This window comes from Benincasa hispida, chromosome 4 (genome assembly GCF_009727055.1).
Source record: "Benincasa hispida cultivar B227 chromosome 4, ASM972705v1, whole genome shotgun sequence".
NCBI lineage: Eukaryota > Viridiplantae > Streptophyta > Magnoliopsida > Cucurbitales > Cucurbitaceae > Benincasa > Benincasa hispida.
Window position 1 is genome coordinate 38,308,401 of NC_052352.1, and position 19,884 is coordinate 38,328,284.

At 37.5% G+C, this 19,884-nt stretch overlaps 1 protein-coding gene across 2 annotated transcripts in view; it reads left to right on the forward strand.

The window, feature by feature from the left end:
* The window catches only part of LOC120075903 (endoribonuclease Dicer homolog 3), a 34,611-nt gene that overhangs the window by 5,113 nt on the left and 9,614 nt on the right, over positions 1–19,884 (forward strand). For both annotated transcript variants that reach the window (XM_039029645.1, XM_039029646.1), the window contains 11 exons: positions 1,029–1,134; positions 1,213–1,405; positions 1,487–1,647; positions 1,731–1,949; positions 2,407–2,672; positions 8,920–9,191; positions 9,330–9,871; positions 9,964–10,058; positions 12,007–12,233; positions 12,311–12,520; positions 17,641–18,117. In XM_039029645.1, coding sequence (XP_038885573.1) covers positions 1,029–1,134; positions 1,213–1,405; positions 1,487–1,647; positions 1,731–1,949; positions 2,407–2,672; positions 8,920–9,191; positions 9,330–9,871; positions 9,964–10,058; positions 12,007–12,233; positions 12,311–12,520; positions 17,641–18,117 — 2,768 coding nt within the window. The remainder of the gene's footprint in view (positions 1–1,028; positions 1,135–1,212; positions 1,406–1,486; positions 1,648–1,730; positions 1,950–2,406; positions 2,673–8,919; positions 9,192–9,329; positions 9,872–9,963; positions 10,059–12,006; positions 12,234–12,310; positions 12,521–17,640; positions 18,118–19,884) is intronic.

Sequence of the window (19,884 nt, forward strand, 5' to 3'; positions counted from 1 at the left end):
GACTTGCTATTTTCAATCTTTATCTGGTCAAGATTCTTCTCTTTTTATGATGGAGACCAAAGATGAGGGTTTTGTTTCAGTTCTTTCTGCTGGGTTTGATCTTCTTGATGAGGAATTGTCTTTGATTCAAGAGGAAATGATTCGTTGTAGGAAGCTTTCTATCCATAAGCTTCTTGATCTAGTCGTCGGTATCAATTGGATCTTCTCGAAGCTCATGCAGCTATTAATTTTTTTTTAACCAAAATCATCTTGGAGAGAATCTTAAAGTTCTGTTCTCTCAAACCCCCCCACCCTTCTTTTGAAGTATTGGTATCTTAAAGTTCTGTTCATGGGTGATCAAGCTTCTACAAGCCAATGACCAAAGGAAAACCTTGTTCTAGATTGCTTTCACTATGAGAATGCCCAACTTTGTCATCCTTCTGGTTATTATTCAACTCTCTATGAAAGAGGTGTCTTCTAATGTGCAAGTCTCAAGTTTGTTGTTTTAAGTTCCAACAATCAGATAACTTCAAACATCTGTAGAACCTACAGCAACACCATAGTAAAAGAGGAAGTAGTTTATGAAAAAACCGAGCATCTTACTCTACCTCCTTTGGACTTGTCAACAAAATCAATCTTCAAGGGTTTCCTTGTCTTTTAACAAGACAATGCCCATGACAATTGTGACTTCATGATGAAAAAAAACTCAAGCATCATGGCTAAAAGAGTGAAGAAACGGAGAAAAATTTGCTTAGAGAGTAGAGACAAGAGGAATGGAAAGGACGAGGGAGATATGTGAATGTGGGATTTGCTTTTCTATTTTTGTTATATGAAATCATTGCTTTCCTATTTTTGTTTTACGAAATCATAATATAACGGTGCTTGCTCGGTGGTAACAAGGTTAGGAGATGGTACAATTGCTGCTGAAGTGGGACCATTTTTCTCATAGTTTGGTTTTCTTTTATACGTTTACTATTTTAATCAAAATCACCAAAAGGTGCATTTCTTTTTTGGTGTTTGCTGCTTACCAATTTTCCTTTTGGATTCAGGAAATGAGAATATTCCGAATTTTGGTTTTGACTTTTGGAAAGCTATAGACTCGGGATACATTTCTCCTAAATTGTTTGAACTTCTCCAACTCTTTGAATCATTTGGGTAAATACAAATCTATTTGTTAACCATCAACTGTGGTTCTAATTTCCATTGCATAATTGCCTCACGTTTTTGTATCAGAGTATCTAGGCAGGTGCTCTGTCTCATATTTGTTGAAAGAATAATTGCCGCTAATGTTATCGAAAGAATTGTGAAAAAAGTAGCAAATTTATCTCATTTTACGGTTTCATATGTGACGGGATGTAATGCATCAGTTGGTGCACTGGCACCGAAAGTCCAGAAGGAGACATTAAAGTTGTTTTGTCATGGCAAGGTGTTCATTTACATCATTCAGATTGTATTTTGGTTTAAGAAACTTCAGTTGTTTACGGCTAAAACCTTTTAATGTTTGCAGCTCAATCTATTATTTTCCACTGATGTAGTTGAGGAGGGACTTCATGTTCCAAATTGCTCATTTGTGGTACGGTTTGACCTTCCTAAGACTGTTCGTAGTTATGTACAATCTCGAGGTCGTGCTCGACAGAACAACTCTCAATATATTTTGTTGCTGGAGAGGTCAGGCCTTACTTGGGTTAAACTCCTTTTTCTTATTTCCCTGCCATGTACTGTTGATATCCTAAATATTGTAATGCTTACAGGGGAAACCTGAAGCAAAGAGCTCAGCTATGTGATATCATAAGAAGTGACCGATCAATGACAGATGCAGCTATGAGTAGAGACCCTGATGCATGCATTTTGAAACCTTTTTCAATTGTGGAGACAGATTGTTACATTGTGGAGGCAACTGGGGCATCGGTTACTGCAGATTCTAGTGTTGGTCTCATATATCAATACTGCAAAAAGCTCCCTGGTGATAAGTACAGATTATCTTTCCTCTTGAATTCTTTTCTCCACAACTCAAGACATTTCCATTCTTCTAAGTTCTATAGTTCTATACTATGAGGATGTCGGTCTAAAATCAAAATTATTTTATTTAATAAATTATCGAGATATTCTATTGTTTTGTGTTTTGTGTGTGTGTGTGTGAATGTGTTTCTTTTTTTGGTCTCATGAATTAAATCTATTAAAAGCTTGTTCCTATTGAAGTAAACCAGAATTTATAAGGAGTTGGTCAATCAATGCTTAAACATGTACTTACTATTAGTGCCTTTCCATTTTCTACCGGTATGATCATGGGCGAAACTAGGGCTAGAGCTCTTATCTGTCTAGAACTTATACTGAAAGCAGTTAATATCGATTTTTAATGTTCTCTAACTTTTTTGGTAGTTGCCAATTCAAAGGGATCACATTTTGATTTGCTGCTATAAATTATAGATATTTCAGTCCGAAACCAATCTTTCAACTCTCATACGGTGAAGGATCCTACGAGTGTCAGCTAACTTTACCTCCTACAGCACCTTTTCAAACCATAGTTGGTCCTTCAACTAGGAATTCTAATTTGTCTAAGCAGCTTGTATGCCTGGAAGCATGTAAGAGGCTACATCAAATGGGTTCACTTAATGACCATCTTCTCCCCTCTATTGAAGAGATATCAGAATTTGATGTGGGTCTGAAAAGCAATGCATCCACTTCTAGAGCAGGTACATATCCCCAATGCTATATACTGACTTTATTAATGATTGTTTTGATATATGCTACGCACACAAAAAATTGTCACAATGGCCAAAATTTTTCCAGGCATGAAATGTATACATTTGAGAGTTTCTCCATGTGCAAAGATATCGATGATACTGTATGGACATTACTGGTTAAGATATTTGTTGCTATTAATGGCTTGGGAGTTAGCTGTAAGCTTCTCGCTACCCTGCACAATGAAAACAGCCAACCAAACGCAAGAAAACATAAGGAAAATAGATGAATGAAGAACACAGCAATAAGAATGCTCTTTATTTATCTATCAACTTCTCCTTCTAGTCTCTCTCGATCACTTAACAACCTCCCTGGAAAACACTACCCAAAATACACCAACACTCCTCTCTAATCCTTCTCGACTGTTGACCTAAAAGAAGAAAAACGACAAGGACTCCCCCAGCACCTTAGAGAGAGCCGGAAACTTCTCTCCTCCCACAAAAGCCTACATAGCTTTCAGCAAATTCATCTTTGCCTCCTCTCCCGTACGATCTCAGTCCTTTATAACGGCCTCATGGTCCCCCTCTCCTTTTCTCCAACATTCTTTTCCTTGGCTTCTTTGGATAGTTGTTCTTTTCCCTTTTTACCCCTTCTTTTGTAAGTGTAAATAATTTGTGGCCTTACAATACCTCCCTTTTCGAAAAGAACCTTGTCCTCAAGGTTAAAACGTGGAAATTGTTGGTTCATGGCCCGAACATCTTTCTAGGTTGCTTCATTGTCCGACATTCCCTTCCATTTGACCAACCATTCATTTGTTGCAAGATCTCCATTCCATCTTACTCCCAATAAAGTCTCCTTCCTCAGTCAAAATGGGTGGTGGATGTTGTTGTACTTGATGGCCTCCTAATTTCTTCTTAAGTTGCGATATATGGAACACATTGTGTACTTCAGCTTTGGCTGGCAAGGCTAGTCTGTAGGCAACTTCCCCCACTCGTTCAATTACTCTGTAAGGACCATAGAACCTCGGTGCCAACTTCTCACTCCTCCTCCTTGTCAATGATTTCTGTCTATATGGTCTTAATTTCAAGTAAACTTCTTCTCCAACTTCAAAAGTCAGTTCTTGTCTATGTTTATCTGCCTGCTTTTTCATCCGGTTTTGAGCAATGACCAAATTTTCCTTCGGTGCACTGAGAGCCAGATCACGCTCTTGTAACTGTTGTTCCACCGCTTTGTTGAAGGTTCTCCTATCTCCATACGTGACTAAGGGTGGTGGAGGCCTACCGTAGACTGCCTGGTATGGGGTTGTCTTGATCAAGACGTGGAAGGTCGTGTTGTACCACAGTTCAGCCCACACTATCCATTTGTTCCATTTCCTTGGTTGTTCATTACATAAACAATGTAGGTAGGTCTCTAGGCAACGGTTCACCCTCTCAGTTTGCCCGTCCGTTTGAGGATGGAACGATGTACTCCCTTTCAATTTAGTCCCTATAGTAGTAAACATCTCCTTCCAAAAATTAAATATTTTATCTCTGTCAGTCAAGATGGATAAGGGAACTCTATGGTGTCGCATTACTTCTTGTACAAATATATCAGCTACTTGCTTGGCCGAGAAGGAGTGTTTGAGGGGTATGAAATGTGCATACTTGCTCAAGCGATCCACTACTACCATTATGGCATCAAAGCCCTCTGCCTTTGGTAAACCTTCCACGAAATCCATGCTCCAATTCTCCAAAATCAGGTAGGGAATGGGGAGGGGTTGTAGTAAACCAGCCGGTGTTAGAGTCTCATATTTGTTTCTTTGACATATCTCGCAGCCTTCCACATATTTCTTCACATCAGACTTCATCCCTTGCCAATATAGTTTCCCACTCATTCTTTTATAGGTCCCCAGGAATCCGGAATGCCCCCTAGCACTGAGTCATGGAACGTGTGAAGTAGTGAGGGAATTAGACTTGACCTTCGAGAGAGCACCCATCTATCTTTATAGATTAACCTGTCATGTTGCCATCTATACTTCGGTTTCCCCTCAGGATTATCCTTCAGAATGGTGATGATCTTCTGGAGCTCCTCATCTTCCTCAACCTCCTTCAATACCACTTCAATGTATATGATGGTTGGGGCTGATAAGACACTCAACTCCACCCGAGCTGGCACCCTTGACAAAGCATCTGCCGCCTTGTTTTGCAAGCCTGGTTGATATAAGATCTCAAAGTCGTATCCAAGCAGCTTTGTTAGCCACCGTTGGAATTGAGGTTGCACTTCTCGTTGCTCGATCAGGAACTTTAATGCCTTTTGGTCTGAAATCACCGTGAATTTGCTTCCCAATAGGTAATGTCTCCATTTCTGCACTACTAGGACAACTGCCATCAACTCTTTCTCATAAATGGACTTGGCTTGGGCCCTCGTTGATAGTTTCTGACTGAAGTAGGCTATAGGCTTCGAGTCTTGTGATAATACAGCACCTAACCCCGTTCCTGATGCGTCGGTTTCTATCACAAAGCCCTTGGAGAAGTCAAGGAGAGCTAGGACCGGGGCTGTCACCAGGCTTGCTTCAATTTTTCAAAGGCCTGATTGGCTTCTTCATTCCATTTGAACGAGTTCTTTTGAAGAAGTTTGATAAGTGGAGCTGTGATGCTTCTATACCCCTGAACAAACCTCCTATAATACCCTGTAAGTCCAAGGAATCCCCTTAATTCAGATACATTTTGCGGTTGTGGCCATTCCCTCATCACTTTGACCTTTCTATCATCTACTTCTACTCCCATGGCTGATGTCCAGTGGCCTAAGTATTGGGCCCTGGTTTGGCAGAATGTACATTTCTTCTGATTTGCAAACAGCTTATGATCTCTAAGGACATTGAATACTACTCCTAAGTGTGTCGAAATGTCCGGGCTGTACACTAATATATCGTAAAAAAAAAATTAGTACAAATTTACGAAGGAAAGGTCGAAAAACCTGGTGTATCAATGATTGGAAGGTGGCTGGTGCATTTGTGAGTCCGAACGGCATCACAAGGAATTCATAGTGTCCTTCATGAGTCCTGAAGGCTGTCTTCTCAATGTCCTTTTCATTCATTCTAATCTGATGGTAACCCGACCTCAAATCAAGCTTGGAATAGACCGCCGATCCATGTAGTTCATCAAACAACTCCTCAATTATATCGGTATAGGGAACTTGTCGACCACAGTTGCTTGATTTAGCTTTTGATAATCGACACAGAATCTCCACCCACCATCTTTCTTCTTTACTAATAGGACAGGACTGGAGTATGGACTTTGATTTGGTCGAATAATTCCAGCCTTGAGCATCTCTTCCACTAATTTCTCAATCTCTTCTTTTTGGTTGTGACCGTACTTGTAGGGTCTCATATTGATTGGTTTCTGGTCAGCACTCATCAAAATGCGATGGTCCACGGCTCTCCTAGGAGGAAGTGTTGTGAGCTCTTCAAATATGTCCACATTTTGCTCCAGCAGGGCTCGGATCATGACAGGAAGCTCCCCAGATTCGTTGGCCTCTCCTTTATCATCATTCCCTTCCTCACTATTGAATTCATAGTTCTGCAATTCTACCAGAAATCCCTGGTCTTCCTCCTCCCATGACTTTGTTAGGACCTTGAATGAAACCTCTGCTTTGGTCAAAGATGGATAACCCTTCAACATGACGTGCGATTCCCCTGCCAAGAAAGACATGGTCAGTGATGGCCAATGGACCCCATTAAACCAGTTGTGCATAACTAAGGCATCCCTAACACCATGTCCATCTGTCCCAAATCGATAGCCAAGAAATCCGCCTTTACATTCAAGTTGGGGAGCCTCAGTTCTGCTGCTTTGCATACTCTTTCCCCTCGTATAGCCGCGCCATTGCCGATCACCACTGAGAAACTCTTCTTATTCATTGGTAATTCCAGCTCCTCCACTATCTTATGATGCACGAAATTGTGTGTTGCTCCACAGTCAATCAACACTACTACTTCTTTCCCCTTCATCTTCCCTTTCAACTTCATCGTACCTCGGGCAGATAGGCCACACATTGATCTCAAGGCTATTTCGGCGGATTCCTCTGTTTCTAGATCTTCTTCTCTTAACTTTTCCCCTTCCTCCTCTTCTCCAGTTGCCTCATCTCTTTCGTTGGTGATAAACAACATCAACTTGTGATTTTCCTTAGTCTTGCATCGATGCCTCGGTGCATATTTCTCATTACACCTGAAGCAGAGTCCCTTGTCCAACCGTTCTCGGAACTCACTATCGGAGAGGCGTTTCATGGGTGGATCCTTCTTTATGAAGTTGTTCTTCATAGGCAATGTGATTCATTTGGTCACCTGTGGAAGCACAACCTTCCCACTCTTCCTTTCAATTGTCAGACTCTCTTTCACGTGGGCTTCTTTTTTGCCAGGCCCAACTACCCCCAGATTAGCTAAGGCCAACTTCAGGGCCATGTTTTTGTCGCTCACCAATTGGGCTTCGTGCATACATTCCTCCAGTGTATTTGGTTTTCTACTAATGACCTCGACCCTCAACGTCGGTTCCAACCCATTTATGAATGCATCCTTGAGAACATCTTCGGCCAAATCAGGTAGGGGTGCTGAATAAGTAACGAACTTCTTCACGTAGTCTGAATATGAGCCGTCCTGCTTTATTCTCAGCAACCTCGCGCCTAGACTAGACTCCCTTCTCTGGTAGGTCTGTAGTACTTGAACATTCTTCTTTTCCGCTCCTCCCAAGTACTGATAGGTCTCCGGCTGTGGCTCCATCGGAACCAATCGACTTCCTCTGGCCCAAAACTAATGACCGCTACCTTCACCTTCTCTTGATCGGACAACTCGTGGATTTCAAAGTAATGTTCTGCCCTGTATACCCACGATTCCAGGTTTTCTCTTGTGAAAACAGGTATTTCTAACCTTTTGTACTTGCTCTTGTCGGATCCCCCTCCTCCATTGCTGGGAGTTGAATCGACTTCGTCGATCTTCCCCTTCACCCGACTCTTCGGCCTTCTGAGCTGCATTACTCTCCCTCATTTCCTCTGTCAGTTTCTCTATATTTTTGCAAAGCCCCAGCAGCATTTCCTTCATTTCGGAGACTTCTCTCTCATTTTTTTCCATCCTTTCTTCTATTTGTTTCTGAGCCATCGCACACATTCACCCCAGGATGAGAAACGGCTCTGATACCACTTGTAAGCTTCTCGCTACCTTGCACAATGAAAACAACCAACCAAACGCAAGAAAATAGTAGGAAAATAGAGGAATGAAGAACACAACAATAAGAATGCTCTTTATTTATCTATCAACTTCTCCTTCTAGTCTCTCTCGATCACTTAACAACCTCCCTGGAAAACACTACCCAAAATACACCCAAACTACTTCCTCTCTAATCCCTCTCGACTGCTGACCTAAAAAGAAAAAACGACAAGGACTCCTCCAGCACCTTAGAGAGAGCCGGGAACTTCTCTCCTCCCAAAAAAGCCTACACAACTTTCAACAAATTCATCTCTGCCTCCTCTCCATACGATCTCTGTCCTTTATAAACGGCCTCGTGTCCCCCTCATCCTTTTTCTCCAACATTCTTTTCCTTGGCTTCTTTGGATAGTTGTTCTTTTCCCTTTTTACCCCTTCTTTTGTAAGTGTAAATAATTTGTGGCCTTACATTAGCATATTGATTAAAATATTCAAATTGTATATATATAAAATTTGCACAATATTTTCTATTCTAGATAAAGGTTGTTTCTTGTTAGAAAAGACGTGCTTGTTTGAAACCATAAAAAGTTTCATCTCCCCATCACGAACATTCAAATACAGCGGTACGAATATATGCTACAAAAAAGTTTCTTTATGCTATGACTTCATTTTTCCCTTTGAAAATATGGAAAAGTTGAGCCTGAACTGTGTCCTTTGTAGCTATGATGCCCAAATAGTAATCAGCTCATTCGTATTTATATACATATCATTATAGACCTCTTGAATTGTCTATTTACCTACATTCCTATATTGTTTCTTTGATTTTTGTGTGATCTAACTTTACTCAACCTACATGCATCTCTCTTTTATTAATGGAAGTTTTTATTTTACAAAAGAAAAAGAATCAAACTTGTATTTGTTCCTGGTGCCTGGTATTTTCTGTGAATTTGACTGATAAGTACTAGTAGCATTGAAGGGATATTTCTGTATGTGTTTCTACGACTTGGTCATTGGCTAGGTGTCCTTTGCTAATCTCCTTCTAATGTTTTTAATTTACAATTCGATGGCACTATTTTTGGGTCTTAAAGGATCAACAAAAAGGAAGGAACTACACGGCAGAACTGCGATTAGAGCTTTATCTGGAACTTGGGGAGAACAAGTCGAAGGGGCCACTTTTCAGGCTTATAAATTTGACTTCTCCTGTAGTGTTATGTACGAGCTTTATTCTGGATTTGTTCTTCTGATAGAATCAAAACTTGATGACGACGTGGGAAATTTTGAACTCGAACTTTATCTACTCTCAAAGACAGTTAAGGCTTTTGTGTCTTTTGGCGGGGAGGTTCATTTGGATGCTGAACAGGTAAATATGTCAATTTTCATCAGATTCATTGTTCTTCACCATCACCTCTAAATGGTCTTTTTTTTTTTTTTTTGGTAAGCAACCGTGAATTGCCTCTAATGTGATACCATTGCCCCACCTCCTCCCCAAAAAAAGCAGATAACAAAAGCAAAGTGCTTTCAGGAGCTTTTCTTCAACGGATTGTTTGGGAGACTGTTTATTGGGTCAAAATCAACTGGAAAAAAGAGGGATTTTTTACTTCAGAAAGATACAAAACCTTTTTGGATTTCATCAAACATGTATCTGCTTCTACCAATCAATTTGCCGGATGATTCAACTCATGATTTATGGAAAATACATTGGAGAGCAATTGATTCCTGTGTTTCGGTGGTAGAGTTTTTGAAGAAAAATTCATCTTTGGATGCTGAAAGAAATTGTGGTGCTGGTGCTACATCAGATTCATCGCCTTCTAGAAACAACTCTACTGAAACTGGAAGCAAAGCTGCAAGTTTAATTCACTTTGCAAATTGTGTTCTAGATGTTCATTCTTTAAAGGACAGGGTGGTATTGGCTATTCATACTGGAAGGATCTACTCAATCGTTGAAGTTGTGAGTAATACATCTGCCGAGAGCCCTTTCGATGGGAACAGTGACAAAGCACCACCTGACTACATTACCTTTGCGGACTACTTCAACAAAAGGTGTGCAGATTCTATTTAATTATATCTTGGTTGCATTTCCTTGGTATCAGTACTTTTATTTTGAGCTGCTAATGATTATACTAGGTGTCCAGGTACGGGATTTCACTAAGTTTTCCGAAACAGCCTCTGTTGCGTTTAAAGCAAAGTCATAATCCTCACAATTTACTTGTCAACTTTAAGGATGAAGGTTTGTCAGTTTTAGTTGTTAAGATCTGTCCTTAAAGATTATATTTAGTTTTGTACTCTGCCTCAAGTTCATGCAATAACTTTTTTAGTTTACCATTATGTTTCTTATACTATAATTTTGATCCGGGCTTGTTAAGAACACCTAAATATAATATTTAAACTTTATTGTCACTTTAGTTATTTTTTTTTAAACAAGAAACAAGCCTCTTCATTAAGATAATGGAATTAGACTAATGTTCAAAATACAACAAGATACTAGTAGAACAAAACTTTAGGATCAGGAGGTGTACCCTAACATCTTAACTAGGTTGACACCCCCATCGCACCCTCATCACTTCTCTGGAGAACAATATAAGCAAAAATACAATTGGGAAACAGATCAAGACCCAAACACTGAGGGTCCATCTAATACCAAGTGATACAAACAGCAAAACAAGCAAAGGAATTTGATACAAACACCCAAAAGGGAACAAGAAACTCAAAGATCAATGCTAGAAAAAGGGTCTGCATGGTAGAAGAATGGCAGATAAGCAGGGGCAGCATCTTAGAGGTCTGGGTTTATGAAGCTCTCCAATTGATACATATATCTTGAATTGAATAATCTGCAAAGGCCTTTGATAGGTTTATTGTCATTTAGTTTACTTAACTGTATTGTCAAGTCAAGTGTTTATTTGAATTTTTCTCTTGTGAACTTGAAAAAAAGTCCTCACTTTTCCCTGTCTCACAATTAAAATGATCCATTTTGATCCAAATGCCCCATGTTTAGCCTCAGTGTGTTTCTGGAAACTACTGTTTTCCTTTTCCTCCTCCATATTACTAAGCTTCTCTATACTTATGTATATTTCTAAAACTTAGACATTCATCTTCAATAAATTTTTAAACCTTCTATTTGGACTATAAAAACAGGCTTCTAGATTTTTCTCAAACATGGCTGATTGTGCATACAACAAAGCCAATGTCAGGTCTTGTATGAAATAGATGAACACCTGGTTTTTTTGGTACTTGGCTTTCTAGTTAAATTCATATAAAGGATAAGAAAGAGCCATTTCTTCATCCATTAGTTTACTCTTTGAAAAAATTTGAAAAAGAATAGCCCCATTCTCAGATAGATGAGTTGGAAGGCTGAAGAACACAGATCCATTGGAACGATCACATTGCGGTCCCTCTTGAATCAATAAACAACATCTGTTGGAGAAAACACGTTGAGGTCCTGCTTGAAATCAATAAACCCATCTACAGCTTCAGTTAGTTCTTACCCCGGGAAGATTTTGATATAGCAAACTAAGAACTCTCCAAGAATTTTACAATTTTTATTGAATATCAAAAGGTTCGGCAGTGCTGGAAGCTATCTGACTATTACGGTTATCATGGATTTTTACCAGGGAGTATTAAAGAGTATTTGATCCATTTTGTGTGGGGCATGACTTCATAGGGGAGGAATTGGTTCTATGTTTTAGTGCTCTAGGGTTCTTCTTTGCATTGTATAAGAATTCATGCAATGTATTCTCTAATAGTATTGAGAGGTCTCAGAGCTTTTTGTTGGATGGTTCTGTTTGGTGGTGGTTTCTTATTTGTGTGAGTTATCAAAGTCTTGGCGTAATGATCCCATTTCTTCTATAATCAAGGGGTGGGTTTCTTTGGAAGGGTAATGCGGTAGCCAACATCAAAGTCTTAGTAGTCCATTCTAAGGTAAGGCAATTTGATTGATGGTGATGCAACGTTTTGGTTTCTCTCATTTGTGATCATAATTCTAGTACAGTTTTATTTATTTAATTTTGTATAATTATAATTTTTTTCTTATTGACATATAAATTGCTTGGATCCTTGTTAGGAAAAAAATCTTTGCTTGGATAAACTTTGCTATCTACTGAACAGCCTAATCTTTAAGAAGTTTATTTTTTTGTTTTAGAAAGTTGTAACAAATATTTTTGAATTTTGGTGTCATGTAGGTAATACTAGCGATAAGTTGCTATCTGGCCCTGCATTCAGAAAGCCACAAATGCATGTCCATATGCCTCCTGAACTTGTGCTTAGCATGGATGTCCCAAAGGGGGTTTTGAAGTCTTCATACCTGCTACCATCTTTGATGCACCGCTTTGAATCTTTGATGTTAGCCAGCCAGCTTAGGAAGGAGATTAATTATCATTCAAACAGCCTCTGTATATCAAGCTCTTTGGTATGTTCTTCTTGTTGATGTCCACTTGACTTTGATTACTTTTTATATGATTAATCTTAATCTATCATCTTGATTAGATATTGGAAGCACTTACAACCCTTGGAAGTTGTGAGAATTTTTCCTTAGAGCGGTTGGAATTGCTTGGTGATTCAGTGTTGAAGTATGCTGTGAGCTGCCACCTCTTTCTCAAGTTCCCTGAAAAACACGAAGGGCACTTATCTTCTAGGCGCCAACAGGTTATCTGTAATGCAACTTTACATGCTTTGGGAACAAAGTGCATGTTACAGGTATGTGATCTTCTGTGGTCAGATGTCCTCGAATTTCTCTGTTGGTTACCTATGCTTAGTGCTTACACATATATACTCACGTCTTTTCAATCAAATATCTTGTATGGTTACCCTTTTTTTAGGAATTAATTTCTACTTTTAGCTACCAGCTAGATACTTTAGGTTCTGTAATTTGTCCTTTCTCGTCTTTTTTTTTTTTTTTTTTTTTTTCTCTCAAGTTTCAGACACCGATTTTAATACAAGTTGGACACCATAAAGGACAATTATGGGACTGACGTGTTAAGGCATAATTTTTCAAACCGTTTGAAAATTTATGCATGCATACTGAATTCAAATATTCAATTTTGTGAGAACGTGAAATAAAAGCAGAAGTATATATATATAAGTTTGTAACATGACAATAACTGCTGCAGCCGAGCAGCCAAATGTGTATAACAATCCAATGAGGTTCTTTATTCAATACAAAAAATTCAGATTAAACAGTAGAAGACCATATTTAATAGATGCGGCATTCTTAACTAATTATCTGACTACCTAATAAGTGATAAAGCAACTAACAGTTGGCCAAATATAATAGACTGTTATTGTGAGACCAAAATATAGAAGAATCCTAATTATTCTATACGTTAGAGTTCAATATATATAATATATGCATACATGAAAGCCCTAAACTAAGAATAGAAAAAGGACAATAAAGGACAAAAGACTAATAAGCTTCTATATTTATACATATATATACTATTACACTCCCTCTCAAGCTAGAGCATATATATTGATCATGCTCAACTTGTTACAAAAGGTAATAAGTTTGACTCCATTTGTCTTAATTAAAATATCGCCTAATTGCTCTCCATTCTTCACATATCTAGTAGACACCAAACCTTCTTGTATTTTCTCCTGAACAAAATGACAATCTATGTAGACAATGCCTTATTTAAACTCAACCACTTTTCTCAGGAACAAAAGTGGTTGAGTTTTAGAATCTTCTTTCCAACCTCTCTTCCTTTTCCTTAAGAACATGCGGTGATGCTCCGATATAGACTCTTGAACCTTCAGGATTGTTTTTGTTGAAATCCTTATCTTGTCACTTGGCTTCTTCAACAATTATAGACTATCTTATTTACAGCAATTTGGAAGTCAAGAAGTCCAAAGAAAACCAATATCCTCATTTGGATCATGTTAAATGGTAGTCTCAATTTGGCTGAAATTTTGCTGAAAAAGACAGCCATCACAGTGTCTTTTGCCATCAGTTTGCTCCTTATGTTTCAAAGAAGGAGAATCTCTCAACCACATCTTCTTTGAGTGTTTATTCGCAAGACTGTTGGTTGATGTTGTTTGATGCTTTTTCTATTCAATGGCTTTTTTCTGATTCTTGGAAGGCAAATGTGCTTCAGCTTCTTTGTGGCATTTGGGGATTAACCTTGTGAAGCAAGGTTGTTAACTCGTTAAATGGAACTAGTATCGAAATTAAAATTTAGTGTATCTTGTATTGTAACATATAGTGTATAATATGTTTTAATTTCATAAATAATCTTGAAATATAAATATGAATAGTCAAATATAGATAGAGAGAGAAATAAATAGCCATGTATTATATACCTTCAAACATTCAATAAAATTAATCTATTTGAATTTCTAAAAAAAATGTGTAAATTGGATGTCCACCCGTTGAGGTGACTTGGTGTGCCTCCTGATCCTTTGACCTTTTGTAATTTGCTCTTTATATAAATCTCTTATACTTTGAGCATTTCATTTTATTAATGAAGAGACTCGTTTCTATTTAAAAAAATAAAAATGAGTAAATTTGATATGACACATTAATGAGATAAAAAAGAAATGTTCTAAAAATATATAAATAATAAAGTTAGCCCTTCGTTTTCCACATTTTTAGTTATTTGTTTATTAAATTTCTCGTATTTCAATGTCCACCACTTGTCAGCCTCTTCGTTTTCCACATTTTTTCCTCTATTATTCTTTCTACAACTGTCTTTTCATTTTCCAGACCTTTGATATTCATATTTTCTTTCTTTTTTCCCTTTCATTTTGTTCCTCTTCTATTTCATCTTCTTTTACAGGCCTTTTGTTCTCCATACCAGACTTTTCATTTTCATTTTTCTTGAATGAATCCTCACTAGCTGCTTGCTTTTCTTATCTGGCCGACACAAAATAACATTTTCTTCCCCGACTGACACACCAGCGACACCAAGAGCCACAATATTTATAGTTTTTATTATTCTTATTTTCAATTTTACTGATATTCTTGAAACGGAGCGTTACGATTCGACCCAATTCAGATGATTCAATATTCTGGAACGTATGGTACCTCTAAAATTCGATTCAAAGCAAAATTTAACTCATACCTCCATTTCGAGTTGAATTGTATGATACACGAGTTGTATCATACGATTTTAATAACAACACTGTTGTGAAGGCCATTATACTCATTCGACCCAATTCTTTATGACCTCTGGTTTAACGGATTTTTTAAAATTCTACTCAAGCTCCTTATACTCGTTTTGCTTTTGTTCGTTTCAGGTCTTCTTCTTGGTGTTCCCTTTCCAAGAAATTTGAAAGGTTCTCAATTTTGGATACATATAGTGACTGGAGTGCCTTCATCACTCCTTTCTAATTCTATTTTTGGCTTTTTGGTTTTTAGTTGTATTTGTTTGGTTTGTCATTGTTTTCTGTAACCTTGTGTATTTTAATACCCTTAATGAAAAGTGTCGATTTCTTTTTAAAAGAAAAAACAAAAAAGATAATCTATTTCAATATTTTTGGTCTGGTGATGAAATACTGAATTGGATACAATATTGTGAGCAACTTAGTTGTCACACCATAACTCGGTTGAAACTATAATGTTGAAGCCTAACTCATTCAAGAGTTGATGTATCCACCCTATTTCAAAACTAAGTTATGGATGATTTCAACTTCTTCTTCTTCTTCACATACTGATTCCACGTGTTTTTTGGATAAGAAATAATTTCAATATCCAAAGATATCGATGGAACAACAGGGTCCCATCCAAAGGGTCTACAAAAAATGTTTCCAATTTGAAATGAGAGGAAAAGCTGACTATGTTTATAGCCGGGTATATCAATACACAAAAAAAACGCTGAATGAATACATTTGTCGATAATGTCCTTTGTCGTTCTATATTTTCCTTGGAAGATTCTTGAATTCCTTTCGTCCCAAATCTTCCACAAAACAGCACTAATCATACACGCCCCTTAGAAGCTTTGAAAGGATGGTGACATAACAGTAATCAAAGGCAACTTTGAGTATCTTGAGGGAGAACAACCGACTAGCAAAAAGCCTCCAAAATCTCGAACCAAATCTCTCTAAAGAATGGACAGTAAAAAAAACATGCTGTACAATTTCATTATTCTTTTGGCAAAGGCAACACCAAGATGGAGAGAGGTTGATCCAAGGGCAGCGTTTTTGAAGCCTATCCATTGTATTTAGACAAGAGTGGGCTCACTTCTCAAAGGAGGAATTTTACTCTTTTCGGACATGGACAACTCCAAACGATCTTGAATGAACTGTCAGTATGAGAAGGCATGTTGGTGGTGAGATGAGTGTATGATGATTTGGTGGAGAAACCTTTAGGCTCTAGCTTCCAAGACCATGCATCTTCACGGTCAATAAGGGGTGGATTAGGGATGGATGGGTGAATGTAGCCCATTCAACTTCTAAAGTTCAACCTCCAAGTAAGGGGCTGATTCAGATTCTCTCAGACCTAGGAGTTTTACACTACATACTGATTGTGCCATAACTTGGTTGCCGCACCGTAACTTGAGTATTAGTCTATTTTCATAAAGTTCTGTTCCTTTTTCAAAAAAATAGTTTAGTTGATGTCTTTGTAGTTGCAGGTTGCTTGTTAGTTCGAGTAGTGGTTTGTTTGTTTGTTTGGTAGAATGTTTGGTGTCCACCGGATATGTGAAGACTGGATAGGAATTAAGAATTTAAGAGATACTTTCATCAAGGCTTTCAATGGAGTTCGAATTGATTACTTTTGTAACAAGTTGAACATGATCAATATATTTGGATATGTGAAAACTGGAGAGCAATTAGGAGATATTTTTATTGAAGTTTTAAATGGATGATTACATTTGTAATACGTTAATATATTTGGATATGTGAAAACTGGAGAGCAATTAGGAGATATTTTTATCGAAGTTTTAAATGGATGATTACATTTGTAATACGTTGGTGCTCAGCTTGAGGGGGCTTCGTGCTAACAGAAGCCCTAATCTCAAACCTTCTTAAGCTCTTGAGGGCTATTGCATTTCAGTGTGCTTTGTGCTTTACAATGCTACTTGTTGGGGTGCATTTGTTTAATTACTTTGAAAGTCTTTTTTGGTAATTCGTTGTAATATGCCTGACAGGAGTTCTCAAGTATATTGTTACTCAACCATTGATAAAAAACAATATTCTCTTGTTAAAAAGGATGAATCATGCACAGAAGTCCATTGTCTGCAGTGTCCTTTAGGACTTAGGAGTCGGGAAAAATTTAGGCCTCTAGAAATTGTTAATCTTCATCCTCAGCACACAAAAAAAAAAAAAAAAAAAGAAAAAGGAAAAAAAAAAAGAAAAAAGCTATCCAAGGGTGGTGGTGGGAACACTCTTCTCAAATTCACCTATAATGTACTCAAACTGAGGAAAAATCTTGTCCTCCTCACAGCCTAGTTGACCAAATTTTGAATGTTTCCAACTTTTGTAACTCAGGTTCCACTAGGGATCACTCTTGTTGAATCATGTCTCATCTGGTGTGAGCTGGAACGTGGTTGGCTTTGGTGAATATGCTTTCATTTATTTTTTAAAAGACACGTGGCTTTGGTGAATATTTTTATATGTTCTGTTAAAATTTTTTGAGGTTTGTTCAGCTGAAGTTATTCACAAATGTCCTTAGCTTTAACTCGATCTCATGTTATTATTCCATCATGAAATTCTTTTTCTTCCTGAGGAATGTACAATATCCTAATGTTGTGTTTAATTTCCAACTTCTAACTGTTTGTAGGATAGGTAGTATGAACGGACCCTTTTTATCGTCGTCAGAAAATGTGCTTGCACACAAATATATATGTATATGAATTATATCTGTTTCTTATTCTTAATTTTAGGGATACATACGTGATTCTGCATTTGATCCACGTCGGTGGGTGGCACCAGGACAAGGTACCAATCGTCCTGTTCCTTGTAAATGTGGAGTGGATACAGTAGAAGTTCCTTTGGATGACAAGTTCTGCACTGAAGATCCCAAAGTTGTTTTGGGTAAGTGCTGTGATAAGGGACACAGGTGGGTGGTTTCAAAAACTATAGCTGACTGTGCCGAAGCCCTTATAGGGGCCTATTATGTTGATGGTGGAATCATTGCTGCACTCCACGTGATGAAGTGGCTTGGAATTGATGCTGATCTTGACGTAGCATTAGTTGCTGATGCAATTACATCTGCATCTCTAAGATCCTGCCCTTTGGAAGATACTGAGATTGCAACCTTAGAGTCAAAAATTGGATATGATTTTTCCGTCAAAGGATTGTTGCTGGAGGCTATAACACACACATCTGATCAAGAACTTGGTGTTAATTACTGTTACCAGGTAGTCAAGGAAACTCACTGTTTTGTGTTATAATCGACTGTAGTTACTCTATCTCCACAACCTACATATTTTTATTTTATTTATTGATTTTAATGAACTAAACTTTCATTGAGAAAAAATGAAGAATATACAAACCTACATAAAGAAGAACCCACAAAAAAGGGTTGTGATGTAGTAAGAATTGGGGTAGTTAAGTAAATTCATGATTAGTTACGATATCCCACGTGTAATTCTCTATTAATAGAGAATCCCTCTCTTGTATTGATTAAATTTTTGACAATTAATAAAAACTTCAGCTCCAAGATTCTTCCAAGATTTTTCCAAGACTTTTTAGTCTTCACCAATTGGTATCAGATAGGGGTGTTCAAATAACCTAACAACCTGAACAACCCAGACTACCCAACCCAAAATGTAAAGGTTGGGTTGGGTTAGTTTTGTTCCTAGTGGGTTGGGTTGAATTTTTCTATTTTTATTGAGTTGAGTTGGATTGTGTGTTGGCTAAAAAAAAATATGGGTTGCCCCAACCCAATCCGAATTATATATATATATATATATATATATATATACACACACACACATTCCTCTTTGTTTAAAGTTTGATTTCTTTGTATTGATTAATTTTTGAATTTTTAATATTTTTCTTTTAAAATTGTTATAATATTTGACTTTGTTTAAAGTTTACAATAAATATCATAGATATTTGGTATTTAGCATTGTAATTTTATGAGATTTTAGTTATTAATCATGTGTTGTATATAAATTTACATATTTTTCATTAAAAATTAAAAAAGAAAAGTTATAACCCAACAACCCAATCCAACCCGAATTTTAAGGGTTGGTTTGGGTTAGGTTGGAAACTTTATTTGAATCATTTAGGTTGCCAATTAAACCAACCCGAATTTTCGGGTTGGTCCAAAAAATACCTTCAACCCAACCCAACCCAACCCATGTGCACCCCTAGTATCAGAGGGCCTTCGTGAAAGGGTTTGATGGTGATTAAGAACATCAACAAGCTTCCTGACCTCCAACCTCTAGATGCGAAAGCATCCTTTTTCTCCTCTCAATTTGTCAACTAGCGATTAACCCTTGTAGAGACTTCTTGAGGAAAGTTCAACACGAAATTGCTTGAAGTTCAAGCCAATATGGCTAGAATTATCGCCTCAAATTTGTGCATCCAGCAAGCTGTAGAAAATCTTACTCAAAAAGTGAGAGAGATTTCAAATGTTGCAGCTCCAAATGATACAATTCCTATACAAGAACAACACCATAACCTTCTGTGCAATCAAGAACAACACGACAATTCAATCTGTGGCCAAGAACGTGGGAATTTTCTCCAAGATTTTCATGGGTGTGATCAACAAAATAGCCAAGAAATTCATAGGCAACTTCAGGATTTTCAGCAAAAGCAAGAAAATAACCAACAAGTCTTACCAAGAAACCAAGAAAATAACCAACAAGTTCTTCCAAGAAATCAAGAACCAGCCAGAAAATCTCGAGGAGATTTAAATAAAGTAGTTTTAATGCCTAATCCTATTCCATACCTTCTTCAAGTCCCAAATTATCCACAAATAAGACCAATGTCACAACATTTGATGTGTTTACATTATGACTCATCCGTAGAAGAATACCATAGTCCTCAGCCCATCTATCCTCCAAGATTTCAACCTCATCATCATGTAGAAAATCCTTTATCCCAAAGGCAAATTCCTCTCATTCAACCGCAAAGATGTGTTAATCAAGATTATTTTCAAGATTGGCAAGATCAAC